General features: G+C 54.9%; 8 protein-coding genes across 8 annotated transcripts in view; 5 read left to right on the forward strand and 3 right to left on the reverse strand.

The window, feature by feature from the left end:
* Nucleotides 1-1,085: 1,085 nt before the first annotated feature.
* Nucleotides 1,086-3,054, forward strand: MONBRDRAFT_33075 (uncharacterized protein; the record flags this gene model as incomplete). The annotated part of the gene is made up of 5 exons (XM_001747064.1): nucleotides 1,086-1,153; nucleotides 1,280-2,234; nucleotides 2,392-2,461; nucleotides 2,645-2,711; nucleotides 2,833-3,054. 5 exons carry the CDS (start codon nucleotides 1,086-1,088, stop codon nucleotides 2,885-2,887), a joined length of 1,215 nt encoding a protein of 404 aa, XP_001747116.1. The 3' UTR covers nucleotides 2,888-3,054.
* A 230-nt stretch (nucleotides 3,055-3,284) lies between these two features.
* MONBRDRAFT_9509 (uncharacterized protein) lies at nucleotides 3,285-6,038 on the reverse strand (the record flags this gene model as incomplete). The annotated part of the gene is made up of 8 exons (XM_001747194.1): nucleotides 3,285-3,476; nucleotides 3,616-3,702; nucleotides 3,820-3,932; nucleotides 4,046-4,177; nucleotides 5,216-5,294; nucleotides 5,366-5,414; nucleotides 5,528-5,626; nucleotides 6,019-6,038. 8 exons carry the CDS (start codon nucleotides 6,036-6,038, stop codon nucleotides 3,285-3,287), a joined length of 771 nt encoding a protein of 256 aa, XP_001747246.1.
* A 1,244-nt stretch (nucleotides 6,039-7,282) lies between these two features.
* Nucleotides 7,283-8,406, forward strand: MONBRDRAFT_33076 (uncharacterized protein; the record flags this gene model as incomplete). The annotated part of the gene is made up of 4 exons (XM_001747065.1): nucleotides 7,283-7,776; nucleotides 7,880-7,960; nucleotides 8,070-8,187; nucleotides 8,313-8,406. Exons 1-4 carry the CDS (start codon nucleotides 7,323-7,325, stop codon nucleotides 8,404-8,406), a joined length of 747 nt encoding a protein of 248 aa, XP_001747117.1. The 5' UTR covers nucleotides 7,283-7,322.
* Nucleotides 8,407-9,453: 1,047 nt separating this feature from the next.
* Nucleotides 9,454-10,233, forward strand: MONBRDRAFT_26791 (uncharacterized protein; the record flags this gene model as incomplete). The annotated part of the gene is made up of 2 exons (XM_001747066.1): nucleotides 9,454-9,912; nucleotides 10,045-10,233. 2 exons carry the CDS (start codon nucleotides 9,454-9,456, stop codon nucleotides 10,231-10,233), a joined length of 648 nt encoding a protein of 215 aa, XP_001747118.1.
* Nucleotides 10,234-10,864: 631 nt separating this feature from the next.
* MONBRDRAFT_9511 (uncharacterized protein) lies at nucleotides 10,865-11,725 on the reverse strand (the record flags this gene model as incomplete). Its single annotated transcript, XM_001747195.1, has 1 exon — nucleotides 10,865-11,725. One exon carries the CDS (start codon nucleotides 11,723-11,725, stop codon nucleotides 10,865-10,867), a length of 861 nt encoding a protein of 286 aa, XP_001747247.1.
* A 550-nt stretch (nucleotides 11,726-12,275) lies between these two features.
* MONBRDRAFT_9512 (uncharacterized protein) lies at nucleotides 12,276-13,597 on the reverse strand (the record flags this gene model as incomplete). The annotated part of the gene is made up of 2 exons (XM_001747196.1): nucleotides 12,276-12,599; nucleotides 13,445-13,597. 2 exons carry the CDS (start codon nucleotides 13,595-13,597, stop codon nucleotides 12,276-12,278), a joined length of 477 nt encoding a protein of 158 aa, XP_001747248.1.
* An 886-nt stretch (nucleotides 13,598-14,483) lies between these two features.
* MONBRDRAFT_33077 (uncharacterized protein) lies at nucleotides 14,484-18,333 on the forward strand (the record flags this gene model as incomplete). Its single annotated transcript, XM_001747067.1, has 15 exons — nucleotides 14,484-14,570; nucleotides 15,140-15,226; nucleotides 15,305-15,483; nucleotides 15,603-15,688; nucleotides 15,822-15,916; nucleotides 15,988-16,188; nucleotides 16,301-16,406; nucleotides 16,524-16,604; nucleotides 16,995-17,062; nucleotides 17,153-17,214; nucleotides 17,317-17,428; nucleotides 17,484-17,558; nucleotides 17,644-17,740; nucleotides 17,817-17,942; nucleotides 18,093-18,333. 15 exons carry the CDS (start codon nucleotides 14,484-14,486, stop codon nucleotides 18,155-18,157), a joined length of 1,527 nt encoding a protein of 508 aa, XP_001747119.1. The 3' UTR covers nucleotides 18,158-18,333.
* A 1,552-nt stretch (nucleotides 18,334-19,885) lies between these two features.
* The window catches only part of MONBRDRAFT_26795 (uncharacterized protein), a gene marked incomplete at both ends in the record, with an annotated part of 2,595 nt that continues 2,444 nt past the window's right edge, over nucleotides 19,886-20,036 (forward strand). The window contains one exon of the mRNA XM_001747068.1: nucleotides 19,886-19,945. Within this exon, the coding sequence (XP_001747120.1) occupies nucleotides 19,886-19,945 (60 nt within the window). The remainder of the gene's footprint in view (nucleotides 19,946-20,036) is intronic.

Below are 20,036 nucleotides of genomic sequence, written 5' to 3' on the forward strand. Positions count from 1 at the left end.
ACGAACCAAGACGGTGCATAGCTCGCGCGTTACGCCGTTGGAGACGACAAAGCGAGTGCCACAAGGGCTAAAGGTGCATTCTGTGCAGAGTGCAGAGTGAGCTGGGTGGGTGGGTGTGACGCAGAGGGGCTGGTGGTGAAGCGTGTATGCAATGGCAAGGAGTGGGTGGGTGGGGACAGGCGATATGGAGCACGACGCACCATGGAGATTGCCAAAGTCGCTCCACGTGTTTAGGACGCGATCCTCTTCAAGATGATGACCCTCGAGACAGGCAAAGATATCATCGTCATCCACGGCAAGAAAAAAGTCGGGCGAGCTGCAAGTGCAGTAGAAGCAGGGAGGACAGCTGGTTGAGAGCAGCCCTCCTCGCTGATTCAGCAGAGGAAGGGTTGAGGAAGGAAGGTCCTCGGCTCGGGGCCCGGAGTTCACCCAGGGAGGATCGTGGCACATACCGTGCGAGTTCAACGAGGTAATGCTGATGAAGGAGGCAGTGACGCGGTGAACCTGTAAGCCAGGTCCGGCGCGGGACTCTGGCGCGGGTCCATGCATTCTCCCATAGGCCAGGGGATCTAGCAAGTTCTGCCCACCACATGCTCACCTTTGCGTCGCAGGAGAGACAAGGGCCTGTTAGTCAACTGCGATCGAGTCGAGCTCAACTCGGCCCGCCCAGTTGGTCTCACCTGAGCAAGACTGGCCACATCGCGCGGCGAGAGGTATCGGATAATACACAGCCCCACCTCCACGGGCAAACTGTTCCAGTCCATGGCGTCAAACTCCTTGAGCGAGCGGGGTGGGCCGACACTGACACATGAAATTGCCAGCCGAAACGTGCTGGGTGGAGGTGTCCCCGGTCGCCAGACGCTTGATGCCAATGCCGATGCCGATGCCGATGCTGATACAGATACAAGTACAGCCACGACCCCGTCGTTCTATGGCTCCCCGATCGTCGTCGTCGTCGTCGTCGTCGTCGTCGAGGTGAAGTGTTGATATTACCCAATCAGTGCTGCACAGAAAGAGATGAGAGAGTGAATTAATTTGGTGGAAAGGTATAAGCAGCTGAAAGAATAACACAATTACCACATGTAATGATAAAAAACCAGAAAGTGAGTGTAGAGCTCTTCTCTCTTCTCTCTTCTCATTTCTTCTACATGTGGTAGTTGTGCTGTATTTGCCTTTCGTTCTCTCTCAAATGGCTCAGTCTTGTGGACTCTCTCTCATCTCTCTCTCATCTCTCGCTCGTTCATCTCTCTTCTTCTTCTCATCTCTCTCATCTCTAAAGCTCTCTCTCTCTCTCTCAAGCTCTCTCTCTCTCTCTCTCTAAAGCTCTCTCTCTCTCTCTCAAGCTCTCTCTCTCTCTAAAGCTCTCTCTCTCTCTCTCTCAAGCTCTCTCTCTCTCTAAAGCTCTCTCTCTCTCTCTCTCTCTCTCAAGCTCTCTCTCTCTCTCTCTAAAGCTCTCTCTCTCTCTCTCTCTCTCTAAAGCTCTCTCTCTCTCTCTAAAGCTCTCTCTAAAGCTCTCTCTCTCTCTAAAGCTCTCTCTCTCTCTCTCTAAAGCTCTCTCTCTCTCTAAAGCTCTCTCTCTAAAGCTCTCTCTCTCTCTCATCTCTCTCTCTCTCTCTCTCTCTCTCTCTCTCTCTCATCTCTCTCTCATCTCTCTCTCTCATCTCTCTCAGTTTCTCTGTTGTGTTGTCTGTCGTTTCGCTGGACGGGGGGAGATGAGTGGTCGGTCACCGCCACCAGGGTATGGTGGCTCTGCGGAGGAGCGGCATCGGAGTCGTGAGCGGGGTCACAGCCGTGAGCGGGGTCATGATCGGGAGGATCGTGCTTCGCGCCGGCGCGACTATGATGACCGGGACCGGGACCGGGACCGCGGCCATGAACGTGATCGCAGCGCTGACCGTGGTAGTGGCCGCGGTGACTATGGCCGCGGTGACTATGGCCGCGGTGACTATGGCCGTGGTGACTATGGCCGCGGTGACTATGGCCGAGGTGACTATGGCCGCGGTGACTATGGCCGCGGTGACTATGGCCGCGGTGACTACGGTCGGGGGGACGACCGCTCACGAGATGGAGAGCGTCGTGAAACGTACGATGGTCCCAAGTTCAGACCCCAGGAACGGCATCGAGGAGAACGAGACCCCTCGGCCAGTCGTGATCGCCGTGAACAAGACCAGGACCGCGATGGTGCATCTATTCAAATGGTTGAACCCGCCGAGGACGGCCATGTCAACATTGAGGTCCGCTTGCCCCTGCCCCTGTCCCTTGCCCCTGCTCATGGAATGGCCAAAACTTGGCTCGACTCTGTGCCAGACCTGAGCAGCTTCCCAACCCTCATTCGCCCTCACACTCACACTTAAACGCGCATACGCACCCCTAACCCATACCCGTCATCAGGAAGCACTTGAGGTGGACGAGGTCGATGTCATGAGCGCCATGGGTATCGCTGGCTTTGGGACAACCCAAGGTAGGCCACCCTGTTCGACCCACGCTTTGCCCGCCTCAAACCTCCACTTGTACTTTCCCGTCCCAGACACACTTTTGTTCATGGAACAACATAGCTCCAAGAGCCCCATTTGGCACACCCTGGCCCGCTCGCCTCACCGCGTATGGTCATATATGAACGAACCCACCCACCCGATTGTCACAGGCCAACATGTCAAAGGCAATGGCGAAGCCTTTGTCAAGCCCCAGCGAAAGAAGGCTCGTCGATTCCGGTTCGTGCTAACCCCCGTCATCACCTCGAGGAACACTATTCGCTCTCGCCTTCAAGCTTCAGGTCCATGGAATAGTACCCCCACCCTCACGCTGCACATCGCTCGCCTCCGCCTTTTCCAGTCAATACATGAACCGTAAGGGTGGTTTCAACCGCTTCTTGGACAACATTCAATAGTGGGCTGACCCGAGTGCAGAGGAGGACAGCCAAAGGCCGGAACCAGCATCGTATTCCTGCTCCTGCATTTTTTTTTTCACTGCCACCACGATTGACATGCAAATGGGCTCGGAAGCAGTGCTGGTCCAAAGAGAGGTGCAACGAACAATTGTAACAAACAAAATGTCTTGGTCTCATGTCACATCCATCATCCACGCAATGTTTCAAGACTTGAATGGCCACATCCGTCAATTATCACCGACGTCGTCGACAGACTGATTTGTGTTGTTGCCTTTTACATTTTGGTTTATTTTTGCCATTTTTTTTAAATTTTTTTCCTCAAACTCATTCAAATCTCGTTTGCACGGTCGGGGCGCAATCTCCTGCCAAGCAAGCCTGCGGATCCATGGACGCTTCTTCAATCCGTTGCAACAGATTCCTCTTGGTTGGCCACAGTCTCACCCACAGGGGTGGCAGTCCCGTTGGCCTCGCCCTCCAGCTCGCCATCGCCATTGCCCCCTGCGGTGCCCCCAAAATCCTCATCATCCTCCTCGTCGTCGGGCTCTTGCGAGTTGTGCGTCATGCGCAAAATCTCGCGACGCGTGGTGGACTGTCGGAAAAAGAAAACACGATACAAGGATTCACCAGATATGCATGAAAATGAGACGGGATGCGCCTCAAAACCCAACTCTGCGGTTACACTTGCATTCTCCTCTGCCCCCCTTTGGAAGGTCGGACGAGGCACATACCATGCCGCGGCGCTGCGAAAGCTTGAGAGTTCGCTCTAAGCGTGTGTAGTTGATCAGATTGTCGTGTTCATAAAACAAAAAGTAATCCTAAGTAGGTGACGGCAGCGGCAAGGGTGGTGGCAGAGTTAAACGCATGCACTCGCCGGCAAACATGTGATAAGAAGTCATACGAGAACAAGCGCTTTGAAGCTCCGTTTGCCGTACCTCGAGACCCGTGCCAATGTAGCGGTCATCGCGCGTTTCCACATCAAACTGAAACTCGCGAATCTTGTCGTACTCAAAGACCTCGCCTTCTGCCACTCCCTTGCGCTCGGCGTCTGGAAAGACAATCGCACGATGAGTTTACTGATTCAATGACGACCATGGCCGTACAAAGCCAAAGTGTCGAAAGCGCTTGACGGTACTACGGGTTGAACGTTGGCAGACGGACCTTGGGCGTAGGTGCACAAGCGGTTGGTAGTGTCGACCGTGGGCAGAAAGTAAGCTGCAAAATTCTGCCAGTCATACATCCAAGCACAAGCCGGGGTGGGGGTGAGCTCGGTCAAGGACCCAAAGCTTTGATCTGTTGCAAGGAAGGGCAGCGAGCCAGGGTTGACCACATGAACCTACGGCCGACGTGTTGTTGTCCTGCTGAATTTCCTGCGCCACAAGAATGGCATTTTCCATTCGACTCAATGCCTAAGGAGGTGGGGTTACCGAACACCGGACATGGGTCCTCATGACATGATGACCGCGCCGGCATTGAGGCTGGGGTAAGCATTGGGAATTTGCAAGGGGCCTACGTCGTCCGTGCGGTTCTTCTTGGGCAGTGGGTTGCCGTCAAAGTTGGCGAGTGCAAATGCGCGATCTTCAAGCTGTGCACATTGGGTAAAACGCACCGCGCGGGTAGAGCAGGGTTGGGTATGAGAACAAATTTGCGGTGAACGAAAATTGATTTTGGGCAGGGCAGTAGGTGCGCATGGTGCACGGCGAGTGGGCGGACCTCTGAGGGCATGATGGACAGGACGCGCACGGGCTTGAGATGTGGCTTGGTGGGATGGCGGGGAACAAACTCGGCAGATTTGGTAAAGGTGGCCTCGACAGCCTCCAGAATCTCGTCCACCGTCTTTGGAGGTGGTGGCGGCTCCTGTCGGTGCTCCGGCTCTGTACGCTGCGAGTTGAATGGCAACGGTGGCCCGTGGTGGTGGGGAGATGAGTATGTTCAATGGCCACGAAGGCAGATGAGGCCATGGCAGGACAGCCCTACCATATATTTGGGGTCGCTGGCAACGTAATCTGGGCGCAACATGAAGGATGGACGGTTGACCCTGCGTGGGTCGCAGAATCCGCGAGAGCGAGCGGTTTTACTTGGGTAAGCATGCAAAGAAGCTGCGCGCGCAGTTTTTTTTTTTTTTTTTGCGTGAAGGTGAAATGTGTGTGCATGTGGGTGAGCGCATACATGGTTTTTGTGCGTTTGTTGGGCGTGGCGGCTGCTTGGAGGAAGACTTCATCTTGTGGATCGATCGTTGGCAAAAGATCTGCACCACGCGACCCGCCGGGATGGGTGGATTGTGAGTCACGGTCACCCAAAACGGGCGGTTGTGTACAAGCATCAACCTACCGTGAGCGCTTCGTTTGGGATTGTAGTCCTCGGGGCGCAGGAGGTTGACGTTGACACCCACATCGGCAGGAGCGTGCAACTGTTGACACAAGCACTGAGCACGGTTACGAAGTGTGCGCCACGGCGATGATGTCATGAGCGGCAGCTGACCTTGTACTGATAAGACTGAATAAGGGAGGTATCGCGATAGGCTGCTAGGCTGCAAATCCACAGGGGCAACAACCACCGATGCGCCAAAAGTTGGGGGTCAGCAAGAACATGTGTATTGACCCAGAGGACACTTGGATCAAATTGGGATCAAAACGGGCGTACCGGTTAATGTCGAAACTGCAGGGCAGGAACTTGGGAGGAAAGGGCACGTCGGGGAGATCGTTGGTGAATCGCGGATAAACCTCGAGGTTGGGGGCATCTCTGTCATGTGAGCAAGAATGGAAACGAGTGTGAGCGCGAAATGAGTGCAAAATGAGGTCGAGAGGCAAAGCATTGCCCTGCATCAGTCGGAAGCCAAAGCGTACCGACGATTTCTTCGTGTCGCATGCGACCGCCTATGCAACGCCGAGCACCCGAAGAAGCAAAAGCAGGTCAAGGGTGAGAAGCACGCCAGTTGTACACCCTCGCAGTAAGTGTCAGTGCACCCTGCGCTCGACCGCCGCACGACCACTCTTGAAACAAAACAACATTGACCATCACCCCACCACGCCCACTCCTCCCCCCTTGAGCGTAGGGGGGGGTTGTTCTCGGCTGGTCTTAACAAGGGAAACCAGAGGAAAGCCCATCTCAAGCCGCCACCCCCCCAGACGCACCGTTCCGAGTAGCTGGCCATGCCGGCGATGAGCTGAAAAAATGAAATCGGATTCGCCCCGGTCAAGTCGCTTCGTTCTAAACAGCAGTTGCCTACGGCGGATTTGTAACCGTTGAACAACACCTGTTGGGTTTTGTGGTTGTGATGAGCACGACAACGCGCGCCGTGTGTGTGTTTGTGTGTGTGGCCGCCCTCACACGTGCTGCCCCCTTCCACTCCTTCAGCATTTTATAGTGTAACAAAAGTCTCACTGTAATTAGCTAAAAGTGTATCTGATGGTGTATTTATTCAAAAGTAGTTGTCCTTGCTTGTGACATATTCGTTCCTTGAATTCATTAGTCTGACAAACGTTACACTTTTAACAGGACCATCAACCAAAAATGCACACACACAGACACAGTGTGTCTTCATGTTTTGGGTGACACGTTGACATCTTGCTCGCCCTCTCGTGCTGCTTTTTGCGACCGTTTTCTCGATCTCCTGTTGCTTCTCTGCGGGTGGTGCAGGTGCCAACTCTCTCTCTGGTTTGGTTTCCTTCAAAGTTTGATTCTCTTGAAGAAATTGTCACTTTGTCTCATCTTGTTAAATCGGCTTGCTTTTCGTGTTATGCTGCACCCTTGCTCCAAGCTTCTCTCTGCTTTTCTTTCGACTCCAAGCCCCCTTCTCTGCCTACCCTCCCCCACCTTCCCCGCCTCTCTGCCTCTTGCACAGCCAGACACGCTCCCTCTGCCGCTTCACGCCTCTGGCTCCTTCCATAACACCCTTCCTTGTGTCTTTTTTTTTGTATCTTAGTGCTCCCCAGGTGCGCTCGCGAACATGGCGTGAAACGGCAGCGGCGGTTGGCAGCCGGTCACATGTGCTGCATTGATGAATGGTCACTGGTCATTGGGGAGGAGGAAGAAGGAAGGGAGGGTTGTGCATTTGTGTATCTGTTTATCTCCCGGCGCCTTGTTCGGATGGCATTCGGAGCCGGAAGCACATGCATGTGACTGTGCACGCGCCCCGGCGTGTGCGGGGTCACTGTTCCATGTGCGCGAGAAAGACTCAGACAGTGTGTGTGTGTCTGTGTGTCTGTGTGTCTGTTTGTGGGGGGTGCGTGGCTTGGTGCATGCCCTACCTTTTGATTCATCATTGATCCGTTGACGTTTTGGCTTGTACCTCCTCGTGTCCACTGCCTTTCTATGGCCCTCGCTTGCCCTGGCCTGCCCTGCCCTGCCCTGCCCTCATTCCACTGGGCTTGGCCTTGCCTTTGCGCGTGATATGATAGTAGGCTTGCCGGGTCAGGATCCTCAGCAGACCGCCACCATGGGTTTCTTCCGTGTCTCCATCGACAAGACGCGCGCCGTCCTATACACGCTTGGCTTCCTGGCCTCGCTCTACGCCGTCGAGCTGGCCAGCTCGGCCTCCGTCTTCGATGCCGTCGTCGGCGACTACTCGGCCCTGCGCTCCTGCTTCGCCACCATCATGGCGCCCATTCTCTGGAACCTTCTCCCCCAGATCTTCGGCCCCGCTCTCATCAACTGGATCGGTCGTCGCCAGGCCATGCTCGTCTTCTCCCTCTACGTCTTCCTCTTCACCTGCTTCCGCTCTTGGGCCTTCCAAATGGGCATTGCCGATGACAAGACCAGCTTTGATGTTCTCCTCCCCTTCTTCCCCAATGCCACCGTCTTCCACAACATTTTCTTCGCCGTTGGTGCTGCCACTGTCCTTGTCGGCACCGTCCTCACCTCGGCCTCCTTCATCCGCCTTGGCATCTTTGGTGCGCTCGTGTCACCCTGCGTCAACCCCATGGTCTGGCTCTCAAGCTTGGCAGCTACCTCGTGCTTTGATGCTCACCCCCCTGCATCCCGGTCACTATGTAGGCACCTACATGGGCGAGTTTTTTGGTGTCATGCTCTCGGAGAAGATCACCACCTTCCCCTTTGACGTGGTTGACAACCCCAGTACGTTTTCAACCAACATCAAACTCTCGACTCTTGACAAGATGTGTTTTGCATGCACCCGGTCGCTCACCCTCTCTTGCTCTGCACGCGACCTTGATGCTCGCCGTAGTGTATTTTGGCTCGAGCCTGATGCACATTGGTCTGGCCATCATGGAACAGTCCCCTGTTGGTGTTGTCCTCGGCGCCGTCGTCTTCTGGTGGTACTACATGGCTGCCCTCTACGAAGAGTGCGTTGACACTTGAGCTTTCCCCCCCCCCTTGCGCCCAGCTTAAAATGACTATTCTTCTGCTTGAAGCTGCTGTTGCCCGTGGCTGACCTAATCTTTCTCCGCTCTCCCTGCCGCTCGCTTAGGCCCCTCATGGTTGAGATGTACAAGAAGGATCTCGGCAAGGTGCGCGTTCGCCACGGCTGGGACATCCTGGCCAGCTTCGCCACTGCTGCGTAAATTCTGCCAGCGTCAACCAATACAGCGTGGTCCATCCAATCAGGCTCTTCGTTGCCTGCGCCGGTCCTTTTGCTCTTTGTTGTTTGTTTCTTTCTTTCTTTCTTTCTTTCTTTCTTTCTTTCTTTTTTCCTTCTCTTGCTCTTTCCCTCGGCCAGACCTGGTGTTATGGAGAAATTTGGAGCCCCCATTCATGTTCAGCATTCATCCTGAGGCCACACTAGTTTTTTTTTTTTTTTTTTTCTTCTTACCCTTCGGTCCGTTACCCTCAAAGGGGAACCCCACCCACAATTGAAGTCGGTGTACTTTTCCAAGCTCTATCCCTTGATCCCTGCCATCTCGCTATACCCGACATGGCCTTTTTCTTACTCTGCTTGAAAGTTGCTGCACATCCCTCCTCAGCCCAGCCAGACGCATCTTTCCAGACGACATCTCTTCGGATGTATTCATTGGTGGCGACAGTCATTTCTTTTTTTTCTTTTTTTTTTCCGATAATTGTCAGCATACGATTGCGGCAAGCCGTCTTCGTTCTTCTTCAATTGGCATCCCTGCATCACATCTTCCTTTTTTTTTCTCTCTGAATTCTGATCCGATTGAGGGCTTGTGCGCATCCGACCACCACTTGCTGTTGTTGGCTGGGCTTGAGGGGTGCGTGGAATAAGCTGCACGTCGCGCGCGCAGGTCTCTGTGCACAGCGGTGCCTAGGCAAGCCTGATCTGCCTCGAATTTTCGTGGAATCAAAGCCATAGCTGAATGCCCATGTCCAGTTCCATGCTGGCAGCCTGGCGCTCGGTGCCGCAGCCCCGACTGTTGCTACAGGGGGCTCGACGCTTTCACGGCCTCGGGAACCCAACCCACAGCCTGTTCAGCCCTCGCGCGGCGTGCCCACAGAACATGGCTACATCGAGTGCCTCCTCAGGACGATCATTGGGGGGCTCGGCACGCTCTTGGCTTCCCCGTCGGACCGCCACCAGCATGGATTCAACTGGCAAGGGCCCTGCTGATGTTCAGCCTCGGTTCTCTACACCGCTACCACACCACCCCGATGGCATGCCTCGCTATCCCAGCCCGCGCACAATGGCAGGACTCCTGCGCTCGGCCGATTGGATCGGGACGGTGTCCTTTGCCTACAGCGGCTCCCTGCTGGCGGCGGCGGCAGGCATGGACGCTTTTGGGAGCTGCGTAGTGGGTTGCATCACCGCCGTGGGGGGTGGCACTGTGCGCGATCTGCTCATTGGCAATGCACCCGTCTTCTGGATGCAAGAGGTTGAGTATCTGGCCATGAGCATTGTAGCGGCCCTCGCCGCCTTTATCAGTCTCCCCGCTGGCGGGCTTGCTGAGGATGGCTTGGTGCTGCGCTGGACCGATCACCTGGGCGTCGCTGCGTTTGCCGTCATTGGCGCTCAGAATGGCCTTCGTCGAAACTTGGCCCCCCTCATTTGTGTCGTCTGCGCCATCTTCACGGCCACGTTTGGTGGGCTGACCCGTGACGTCCTTGTCAATCGTCCGGTTCGCATCCTCCATAGCCATGCTGAAGTAAGCACACGTCCTCCTTTCTGCTACAACCACCAACCCTATTCACAAGGAGCCCGAGCGGTCCCGGGCCTGCTGTTGCTCATGCGCCCGGCCCTGTCTTCTTAGGTGTATGCCACCTGCGCCGCCGCCACGGGAGCCGTCTATCTGGGCATGCGTGCCCTTGGGGCCAAGCCAGCCATGCGCATTGCCGCAGCCGTGCTATTTGGCACGCTACTACGTGAATTGGCTACGGTCAATCAGTGGCGCCTTCCCACCGCCATCGATGACGCACAGCGAACCCACGTTGACCTTTAGGCTTGACTTTTCCCGCTTGGCTCTGAGCTTGAACAACGCCCAAAACACACGCACACGCACACACGCACCCCTTTATCACACGACCTGGTGTCAGTTCAAGCCTTCCAATCAATCCAATTAACACGTCTCAACTATGAAGCAAACGATACGGGTCGTGCTCGTATCTTGTGGAAATCCACAAGGTAAAATTGGTTTATATGCAACTTTAACAACAGCAATTGTCAGCCGAACATCCCCTATGGTGTAACGGCTAGCATACCTGGTTTTCACCCAGGAGACCTGGGTTCGATTCCCGGTAGGGGAGTAATTCTTTTTGTTGAGCATAGCTGTTTTTTAATTGTCAGACGCTTTTTCTGCTTTTTTGTCAAAGAGCTGATTAAACGCCATTTATATTAAAAATTATCGGTCTCCTAGCAAGTTGCACATCCCCTATGGTGTAACGGCTAGCATACCTGGTTTTCACCCAGGAGACCTGGGTTCGATTCCCGGTAGGGGAGCTTAAATTTTTGCCCTGCCCTCTCTTTGGTTTTGTTGTTTTTTTTTGACGAGGGGTGGACTCTCGTTGGGAGCAGGGAGTGTGTGTGCTGTTCTACAATCAATTACATGGACGAGTATGTACGAGGCCAGGGTCTCAGCCGACTTCTAGGGTGGCTGGCGTGTAGATGGCGCCTGGTGGGGCAGACGGGGCCGGAAGGGGAGAGCCGCGGTACATGCGCATGGTGTCAAAGGCGACGGTCATGCCCTGGGATCGACAGAGGTCGGCCAGGCCGGTCAGGGGAGCCGGAACGTCAAGCACAAGCGCGACGGCGCCGCTGCCGAGGTGATGGGCGGCAGCACGTAGCAGTACTTTGGCGTGGGCCAGGTTGTCCGCCACCAGGGGTCCAATTTTGCTGGCCTCCCGACATTGGCGAACAGTGACAAAGCCGGCCACGGTGCCATCATCACGCTCGAGGACCAATGTCTGGCGATGCGGGTGGTCGGCGAGCCAGGCATGCATAAAGGCCAAACGGGTCGTGCCGGCACCGGCCGCTTCCAAGGCTGTGAGCATGTCAACGTCGTCGGGTCGGGCCGATCGCACGAGCGGGTGTGACTGTCCCTCCACGAGTCCTGTGAAGCGTTCTGTTTTATAGGCGGGTGTGAATCCAGATTTGGCATAGTTGGCGACCTGCGCTGCCACGCCTTCGAGCGCCACGCAACGGTCACCAGCGTGCTGAAGGGCGTGTTGCCACAGAGCAAAGCCGATGCCCTGACCCCGATACTCGGCGCGGCAGATGTATAGACCGAGGAACGCAAATTGGTCGTTGTGGTTGACCACCGCAATCGCGGCCACCGGCTTATCATCGCGCGTGGCCACGAACAAGCCTTCAGGATCGGCGGCAAAAAAGGCTGGGGCATCTGCTAGCCCGGGATTCCAGCCCTCGGCGGCTGCCCACTCAACCACCTCTTCCAAATCGGCCATGGTCATGGTCCGAAATGCCACCAGACCTGCCATGCTGCTCGTCGTGGCTGCCTCGCTCAGCCGGCTCGGGCACAATTTCCAACAACACGCTCTCGTCTTTTATAGCCAGCCAGCCAGCCAGCCAGCCAGCCCACCAGCCGCCAATCCGTCTTACGCCACGCGTGACTGGGCCAGGCAGGGGGAGGAGCTGGAGGAGGAAAAAACTGCGAATTTGAGAGAGAAAAAGGGCAAACACAACAACGTTCACATCAGCAAAAATGGTTTTTTTTGTTGGCTTTATAGCAGTTATGGTAGCACTCTTGGTGATTCACACTGTGAGACTAATGACGGGGTCGTCCACTTTATGCAGGTACTTGGTGAGTAGTTGCTGTAGTACAGTGTTGACCTGTCAGGCAGTTTTGGATGAAAGGGTCCAGGGCGTACTCGAGTGCGTCGGTCAGCACGGGGTTAGCGTTGGGGGTGAGCGGAGTTTGCATACAAGGGTCTTGACATGAGTGTGACGAGTGTCGCTTGTAAACTCAAGTAAAAGCACAATCTATCAATTCTAGAAGAGACCGGCATGCCAAGCCGGATGTTGGTGCCATCAAGGAAACCACTTGTTGAGCATCTCCATGGTGACAAAGCAAATGACGCCGCGCGGCCCAAGCCGGCCCCAATTGGGTAAGAACCCCTTGTATAAACTGAGAATGCCTTCATTGCGCACCGATTTGACAAAGCAATCGACCATTCCCGAGTACAAGAGGCCATGGCCGTTGGCGCCAACGGGCTGCCCCATGACCCGGGACTTGACCACGTCCAATGGAGACGTGGTCAGAGCACAGAGCAAGCCCGAGGCCAGGGAAGAAATCAAGACGCCAGAAACGGTCCCAGGCACAATGAGCTCGTGCTTGATCAGTTGCTGCTTGACCTGCACAGGGGCGCCAGCGTTGTGGGTGAGAGTTGCATCCGGGTACTGGCGCAAAAGGTTTTTGAAAACTGGCTGCTGTGCGCACACGGGCAAGCTGGCACGAATCTTGCCTCGTCATAGGAGGAGAGCTCAACGGCGGCCAAGACTGTAGCTCGGCCCATGGTGGGCCCAGCGCCATTCCACAAACGTAAAAACCCCTCCTCCTTGACAATGGATCTGACAAGAGCAAAGACCAAGCGTGGCCATGGATCAATAATGCTGGTGGCAGAGAAGAGAGCTCATGCCCTCGAACCAAAAAACGGGCACAAGGAAGTGACATACTTGAAGCAGTGGGTCATGCCGTGGTAGCGTGCTGGTTGGTCGCGCATGCCATCGACTTGTAAGCGAACCTAGGAGCGGAACAAAGACTGAGGGTAGATCAAGCGCGGCCAGGAAAAGGATGTACTGGATCTCACCTTGATCAAGTCTGTGGGGGTGGCCAAAAACGCAGCCAACGCGCCCGAGGTACCTCCGGCCGCAAATTTGGTCAAAAAAGGAATCTCACTCTTGGGAGTGGTTTCCGTGACCCCCATTAGGTTGCGGATCGGCGCGTACAATCCATATCTAGGAGCCGCCAACATGAAGAGATGCCATTCAGGCATATTCGGGGAGTCTAGATGATGTCTATCCAAAAGAACAACGAGGGCAGCCGATGGTATCTTCGAGACTGGAAAGCTGGCGTGCAGACTTACCGCAAACCGCCATAAAATGTCTACTCGCACAGCGGAGCGTAGCCATTGAGAACACTTGGAGTGAGCGGGAAACCAAGGCGGGCGGCTCCCAACGGCATGAGAGGGGGATCGTACCTGGCGTACAAGCGCTGGGGGGAGCCCTTTCCACAGAGCGCCAATGCCTTCTTTTTGGGCCGTCTTTAGGCCTGCATCGAGCAGGCCATTGAACTGTCGAGTGCCATCGGCTCCCTGCATCTGCATCCGCACCTTGACTACGTCAATGGGCATGGTGGCTGAACACACAAGACCGCGATCGCCAACAACCGCCAAGCCCCGGTGATGAGTGTGACCCAAAGACAAGCAGCAAGCGAACCGATTCCTATAGCCAGCCACCGAGGCTGCCACATTGCCTCACCCAGCTCGGCCAGACATGATGCCACGGCTCCAAATGCCAGGCCCTTGACCGGGCTCTTGGCCTCCATGTTAAACGAGTCTGACGAACCCTCTCACCGCCACCCCGATCGACCCCTTGCCAACGTTCCCGCTAGTAGTAGTAGTAGGAGGAGGAGGAGGAGGAAGAGAGGGGAGGAGGAGAAGAAGAAGAGGAAGAGGAGGAGGAAGAGTAGGAGGAAGAGTAGGAGGAAGAGTAGGAAGAAGAGGAGGAGGAGGAGAAGGAGGAGAAGAAGGAGGAGAGGAGGCGAAGACGAAGGAGGAGAAGGAGGAAGAGGAAGAGGAGGAGGAGAAGGAGGAAGAAGAGGAGGAAGCAGTAGTAGCAGCAGCTCGCGTCTACCCCGTGTTCTCCAGTAGCCAGGGATCAAAGATCAGAGCGATGAGATTTTGTGTTTTGATTTGTGTTGTGTTTTCCGCATCCAAAGCTTTCAAGAGCTGATCCTCTCTCATCTCTCTCCATGCCTTTGCTATGTATGCCTTTCTCTCTCTCTCTCTCTCTCTCTCTCTCTCTCTCTTCATCTCTCTCTCTCATCCTTTTCACATGTGGTAATTTTATAAGTTTACTGTGTCTTTCGTTCTCATTTATCCCATTGATCGTCACTCTCGTTTTTTCCAACGTGTGTGCAAAGGAGAGAGAGAGAGAGAGAGTGTGTGTGTGTGTGTGTGTGAGAGAGAGAGAGAGAGAGTTCGGACGGCGGCGGTTCAGAGGGTTGAGGAGGAGATCATGCGGGGTCCGGTGATGGTGTTGGGCGCCCTGCTCGGTGGACTGGTGGGCTTGAAGTTGGCAGAAGACTACCGCGTCTCGGCTTTGGTACGTGTGCCGACTCACCGCATGGGTCATTTAAGCAAGTCCTGACGTCGGCGCCTGCGACCCTCAGACCCAGCTGCAGACTCAGCTCGAGGCGGAGATCGACGCGCTCAACGTCAAGCTCGGCCGTCCTCCCAAGTATACGCAGCCACAGGCGCTGGAAGCTTCTCGCGAAGAGTAGCTGCGCGCGTCCGAAGCGGGTGGTAAAGGCGTCTCGAAACTCATCCACAGCCATGGAAGAACGCCTGAACCACTGCCTGCGCTTGCGGGAGCAGCTCACACGTACGTCTTTCAACCCGCTACCCATCCTGTTCTTTCTTGGTCCAGCCCGTACACTTCCTCCTCACGGGTTTGCCAACGTGTCAACCCACGGCACCCGATCATCACGCGTGGCGGGCTTTGCCACTTGAATGTGATCAGGTTCCGCCAGTAGTGAGGTTCGGCCCTCGCCAAATTGTTTCCGAGGCTTCCTGTATTAATATACCGGTCACATGAGAGTCATTCTTGACAACGATTTCTTGCCTGCCGCTCCCCTGACCTTGTTCACCTGTTATCTGAACGCTGGTCCCCAGGCTGGTCATAGTGTTGCCGATACCTTTCGCCACCTCAGCGCTACCATTATTATGCAGAGCCCTGCTCTAGCTCTGAAAAACGATTTGGTTGGTCCCTCTACTCAAGACGGGTGCCACCCCTATCCTTTTGCCGAAAAAAAATTCACACTCGCCGCCTTTGCACAGCACACACAACTTTGGAGACTCGGCATTTACCGCGTCTTGCAGCCCTACCGCTCACGACTCGAGACACTGCGCGTCAGCAAGGCTGGCCGTGCCCGTCAAGACAGCCTTGCCAGCACACATTTTTCCGACAGCGACCTCTATCAACGTCTTCTGGATGTGGCAACGGGTGTCCTCATCCGGTTCGCTACATCGTCTTACCCTGGCATTGTTGGGCGTGCCTTCTACTTGGCTTTTCGCCATTACCAAGATCTCTTACAGAGTGCCTGTTGCCACACACATACCTAACATACAAACACAGGATTGTTCGCCACCTGCGCGTCACATTTATCGACGGCACAGCCCAGCTTTTGGCCACTGGCCTCGATCCCTCTGTACCAACACCAGGTTTGCCCCGCCAGTCGGCTACACTCGACCAGAGGCTGCTCGCGCTTGAGCCTTGCCCCGGTTGTACCAAACATCCCACCCAATCGTATCCCCATCTCATTTCTCTTTTGCCATCTCCCCTCCCCTTGCACAGATGAGAAACATGCTGCACGTCTCATTGCCTTTCAACTCCTCATTCATCTCGGGGATACGGCTCGATACCACGAAGCCCTCGGCCATGCTCCAGCGGTAGGCTCTCACCCTCTCCTTCTCCGCTCCTTCAAGCACAACAAGCTAAATGCTGTCAACCTTTCCTGCAGACAACCTCCATCTGCAGCTACTACTTTGAGGCCATCCGACTACAGCCATCAAACGGCCACCCTTTCAATCAACTCGCCGTCGTCTTTATTGGGCGCAACGACCGAACTACCGCTGTCTTCTGCTATATGCGCAGCATGCTGACTGCCGAGCCCTTTTCGACCGTGCGTGAAAACTTTCACCGCCTTGCCAACAACATCCAGGTTTGTCCTTTCCGTTTTCCGAAACAACAGCCTCAAGGCTTTTTTTTTCCTTCCTTTTGTTGGATCTCCCCTCCTTCTCTCTTACCGCATGGTGCTGTGCTGAATGACGCAGAATCAGGTGACGGGTTGTCTGGACGAACAGGGCGAATGGGCGACGCGACCACACAAGCTCATGACTGCTTTGGCTGTACTTATGGCTGCTCTCCATCATCACCTTGGTCAGCAATGTGCAATGTTGCGCAGCCTCGGGCTCTCCCTCAGAAACTGGGCGACGGTCGCTGGCTTTTATGTTTGTTCTTGCGTATTTGTATTTTCTTTTTTGTTCTTCTCCGTAGATCGTGAGCAAGGCGCCGTCCATCAGCTGCAACAGGCCGTGCTTGATCCAGTCCCATGGTTCACGCTTCTTCAGCGCCCCGGTATGCTTTTGCTGTACGTGGGCCATACGACACCTTGCACGCTTGACTCACATGCTTGTTTTGCTTTCAACTGCTTGGCAAACAGCTCCCACCGACGTGTCGGATTTTGTCGTCTCGCCTGCCCACGGCCTGGTGGTTGCGGTGCTCTTTGCCGCACACCAATCAATGTTAGAATCCTCCAATCTTACTCCCGAGTTGGCCGCGACTCTGTACTTGGAAGCCCTTCATCTCCTGGTGAGGTGCACTGCACCCCATCGCATCGCATCGCATCGCATCGCATATGTCGACCCTTGCACCTACGCTTTGTCGCTGGTCACCGTGCAAGCTGTGGCCCTGTCGCGTCCTGACCTGGGGGGGCATGGTCCCATCCTTGGTTGGTTTGTTAGCTAGTGATTGGAGCTGATTGGCTGCGGGAAGCCCAGGCTGCTGAGAGTCCTCATGTTTTGCAGGGTTTAAAGGTAAGCTTGCTGTTTCCTTTGGGTCCTGGTCGTTGTTGTTGGTGTCTCGATGGAGATGGTATGAACTGACCGCATCTTTGACAACGACAGCTGCTTTTGGATTGGCTTTGTTGTCATGCCAATGAAATGTACGCCTTGGCACCACAGCATCGGTATGTTTTGCATGTTGCCCTCGTCCATCTTTCATGGTGCGGCAGATGTACGTGTGCGTGGGTTGATGTGTTTTGCCTTGCGCTTGCTTGGGCCGCGCGTAGGTGCTTTGAAGCATTGACGGCATTTGCAGCCGCCTTTGAGCGCAGCCTCGCAACACAGGATCTCACTTATGGTCCTTCTATGCAGCATCAGGCTGGTATCCTGGACTCATCAGTGTCATGGCCACGCTGGCATTGTGACTTACTGTGACCTTGCACATTCTGGATAGATGTATTTGCCCGAAGACGAGGCTCTGCGCGGTTTCTTACCGCTCGTAGACACCTTTGTCGCGGACCACGAAGAGGTACGTTTTCGCCCTTGAGCTTTGACCTTTACCTGTCACCCATCTCACCTCGTGCGGCTTCACCTACGCTGTGCACCGTCCCCAGACATGGCCCCAGCACTTGGCGAGTCGCGAGCGGTTGCGAGTCATTGGATCGCGTTTGGCCTGGCTGTCGCAAAATCTAGTCGTTCCCGACCATGATGGTATGCTGTTATCCGCGCCGGCATCGGTCGTCGGTCTAGCAGCGTGCTCAATACTTGGGTCATTCACAAACGATAGGGAAAGCTCGGCTTTTTGTGTTTGCTGCCCGTGAGGTCGCGCCTGCCAACACCTTTACTGTCGCGGCCTCGACACAGCCTGAGACGGTTTCGCATGGGATGGACTTGGACGAGCCCGAGCCGGCAGGTGCGAGGTCGACGCACGGTCCAGCAGATGCAAGCACCGCCTATTCTGCCCTGTCCGCCTCGTCGGATGATGTCATTAATGCCGTCCTGGGACTTGAGGCGCAGGCCAGCTGGACTGGGCTCGGTACCAACCCTGCGGCGCCCTGGATAGCTGGGGCATATGAGGATGGCCCACCAACCAACCCTGATGGGCGACTGCCCTTATGGAGTTTGTAGACACGGCCTGATTCTGTGATGGGAGTAAATCAGGGCGCGTTTGGCAGCTCCTTTGAGTTTGAAATTAACATCCCTTGAACTCTTTCAACTGCGAGTGACACGCCGACCCCCCTGAACTCGCATATCGACTCTCTTTTTGCCATAATTTTCCTTGAATTTAGACATATTTTTCACTGATTTTCTCTCCTTTTTTTTTTTTTTTTTTTTTTTTTTTTTTTCCGGTGGTTGATTCGACGTTCGCCGCTGCTGCTCGCCAGCTCTGGTACTCGACGCGCGCGCGCATGTACGCTGGCCATTTGGGTGCCATCACGCACAAAGGCATCACGTTGGTGGCCCAACGATGACGAGAGCACACGACTTGACATCACATTGGAAGTCTCAAATGCCAACCGAAACGGTGCAACAATCAACCGCACAACGAACATACAATATCTTGAAAGCAGGTTTGAATTGTAGCTACAAGGAGCTTGTAGGACACCCCAGACGTTGTCTGGATGCTGTAACTCTTAAAGAAAGAGGCGAAAGGACGCAAAGTGTTGCAGGTACAGACCAGCCAGGGACAACACGGTGAACACCAGCACTACCAAAGCCGTCGTATCACAAAATCTGGTACCAACAGGAAACAGGAAACAGGAAACAGCACAGGTATTGCCAACTCTGACCAGAACATCACCCATCTGAAACCAGGCGATTTGGACGGTGCACACACATCAGTGTCAGTGTGGTGTCATGTTTCTCCAGGAAAGATGATTCAGATGGTGGGTGATGAGAATCACCGTTTTTTTTTGTTTTTTTTAAAAAATTAAAAGGGTAGTCACAGCGCGGCACGGCCTGCAACTCTAGCCCGGGCTATGATCCAGAGCATGCGGGTCATGCGGAGTCAAACATCAATCCGCGTCTGCCAAACGGTCGGAGAAGTGGGCTGCGGTGACGGGCCGATGGCCACGACCTGCTCAACACCCCAAGAGGTCGCTTCATCAGGCGCTGTCCTGGGCACCGACACTTTACTCGAGCCCTCGTACAAAACCAAGCGTAAAGCATGCCGGGTCCTGACGGGGCTCACAGGGGAGCAAAGGCGGAAAGCACAGGACGCTGCGCGGACGAAAAATTGACACTCAGGGTGGGCGGTCGCGGGCCAAGCCTCGTGACGGCAGCCAGCAACTTCTCTGGATGCTACTCCATGGACACGCGCATGCCAACGGGGCCACAGCAAAGATGGACAAGAGGCATATGAACAGTGCCTGCCTGACCCATCCCCATAGCTGACACAGAGGTCGAGACGGCGGGGACTAGCGGATCAGGTGCTGCGACTGGGAACACAATCGCACTCCATTCTATGCGCCCAAACAGCGGCCACCAGATGCACGTGAGCAAGAGCAGAGAGATCTGTCGGGTTGAATTTTTTTTTCGTATCAACCAGAGACGGACGACACAAGCGGAAACTCGGAATCCAGCCGTGCAGACCGCGACGGGCGCAAGACTCACTTCGAAGGAAAAAAAAGATTTTTATTTGCGGTAGAAATCAAGGAGCGATTGAAATTCGAAGAACGATGCATAGCACGCGAAGAAGGTACAGTCGCCTTTTAAAGCAGACTTGACCCAAGATTCGTAGCGACGAAAGCCCGCCAACACCAATGAAGGCGTGACGGCCGAAACCGCACCCATAGGGCACGGGGAGTTGTATAGCCACTCCATGGCTGTGCTTCACAGTCGAGTCGGGCAGACACTATGAAACTGCCACCCACCACTTGCTTCCCTCTACTTATACTCGATCCCCCATATGTGTGTGTGCGTGCGTGTGTGCCAAACGCACAAGGTGGTTGAGAGGGGTCACGCCCACCTGATCCACACACACCTGAACTGCTTTGAAAGCGCAAGG

Source organism: Monosiga brevicollis, genomic scaffold (assembly GCF_000002865.3).
Source record: "Monosiga brevicollis MX1 MONBRscaffold_15 genomic scaffold, whole genome shotgun sequence".
Lineage (NCBI taxonomy): Eukaryota > Choanoflagellata > Craspedida > Salpingoecidae > Monosiga > Monosiga brevicollis.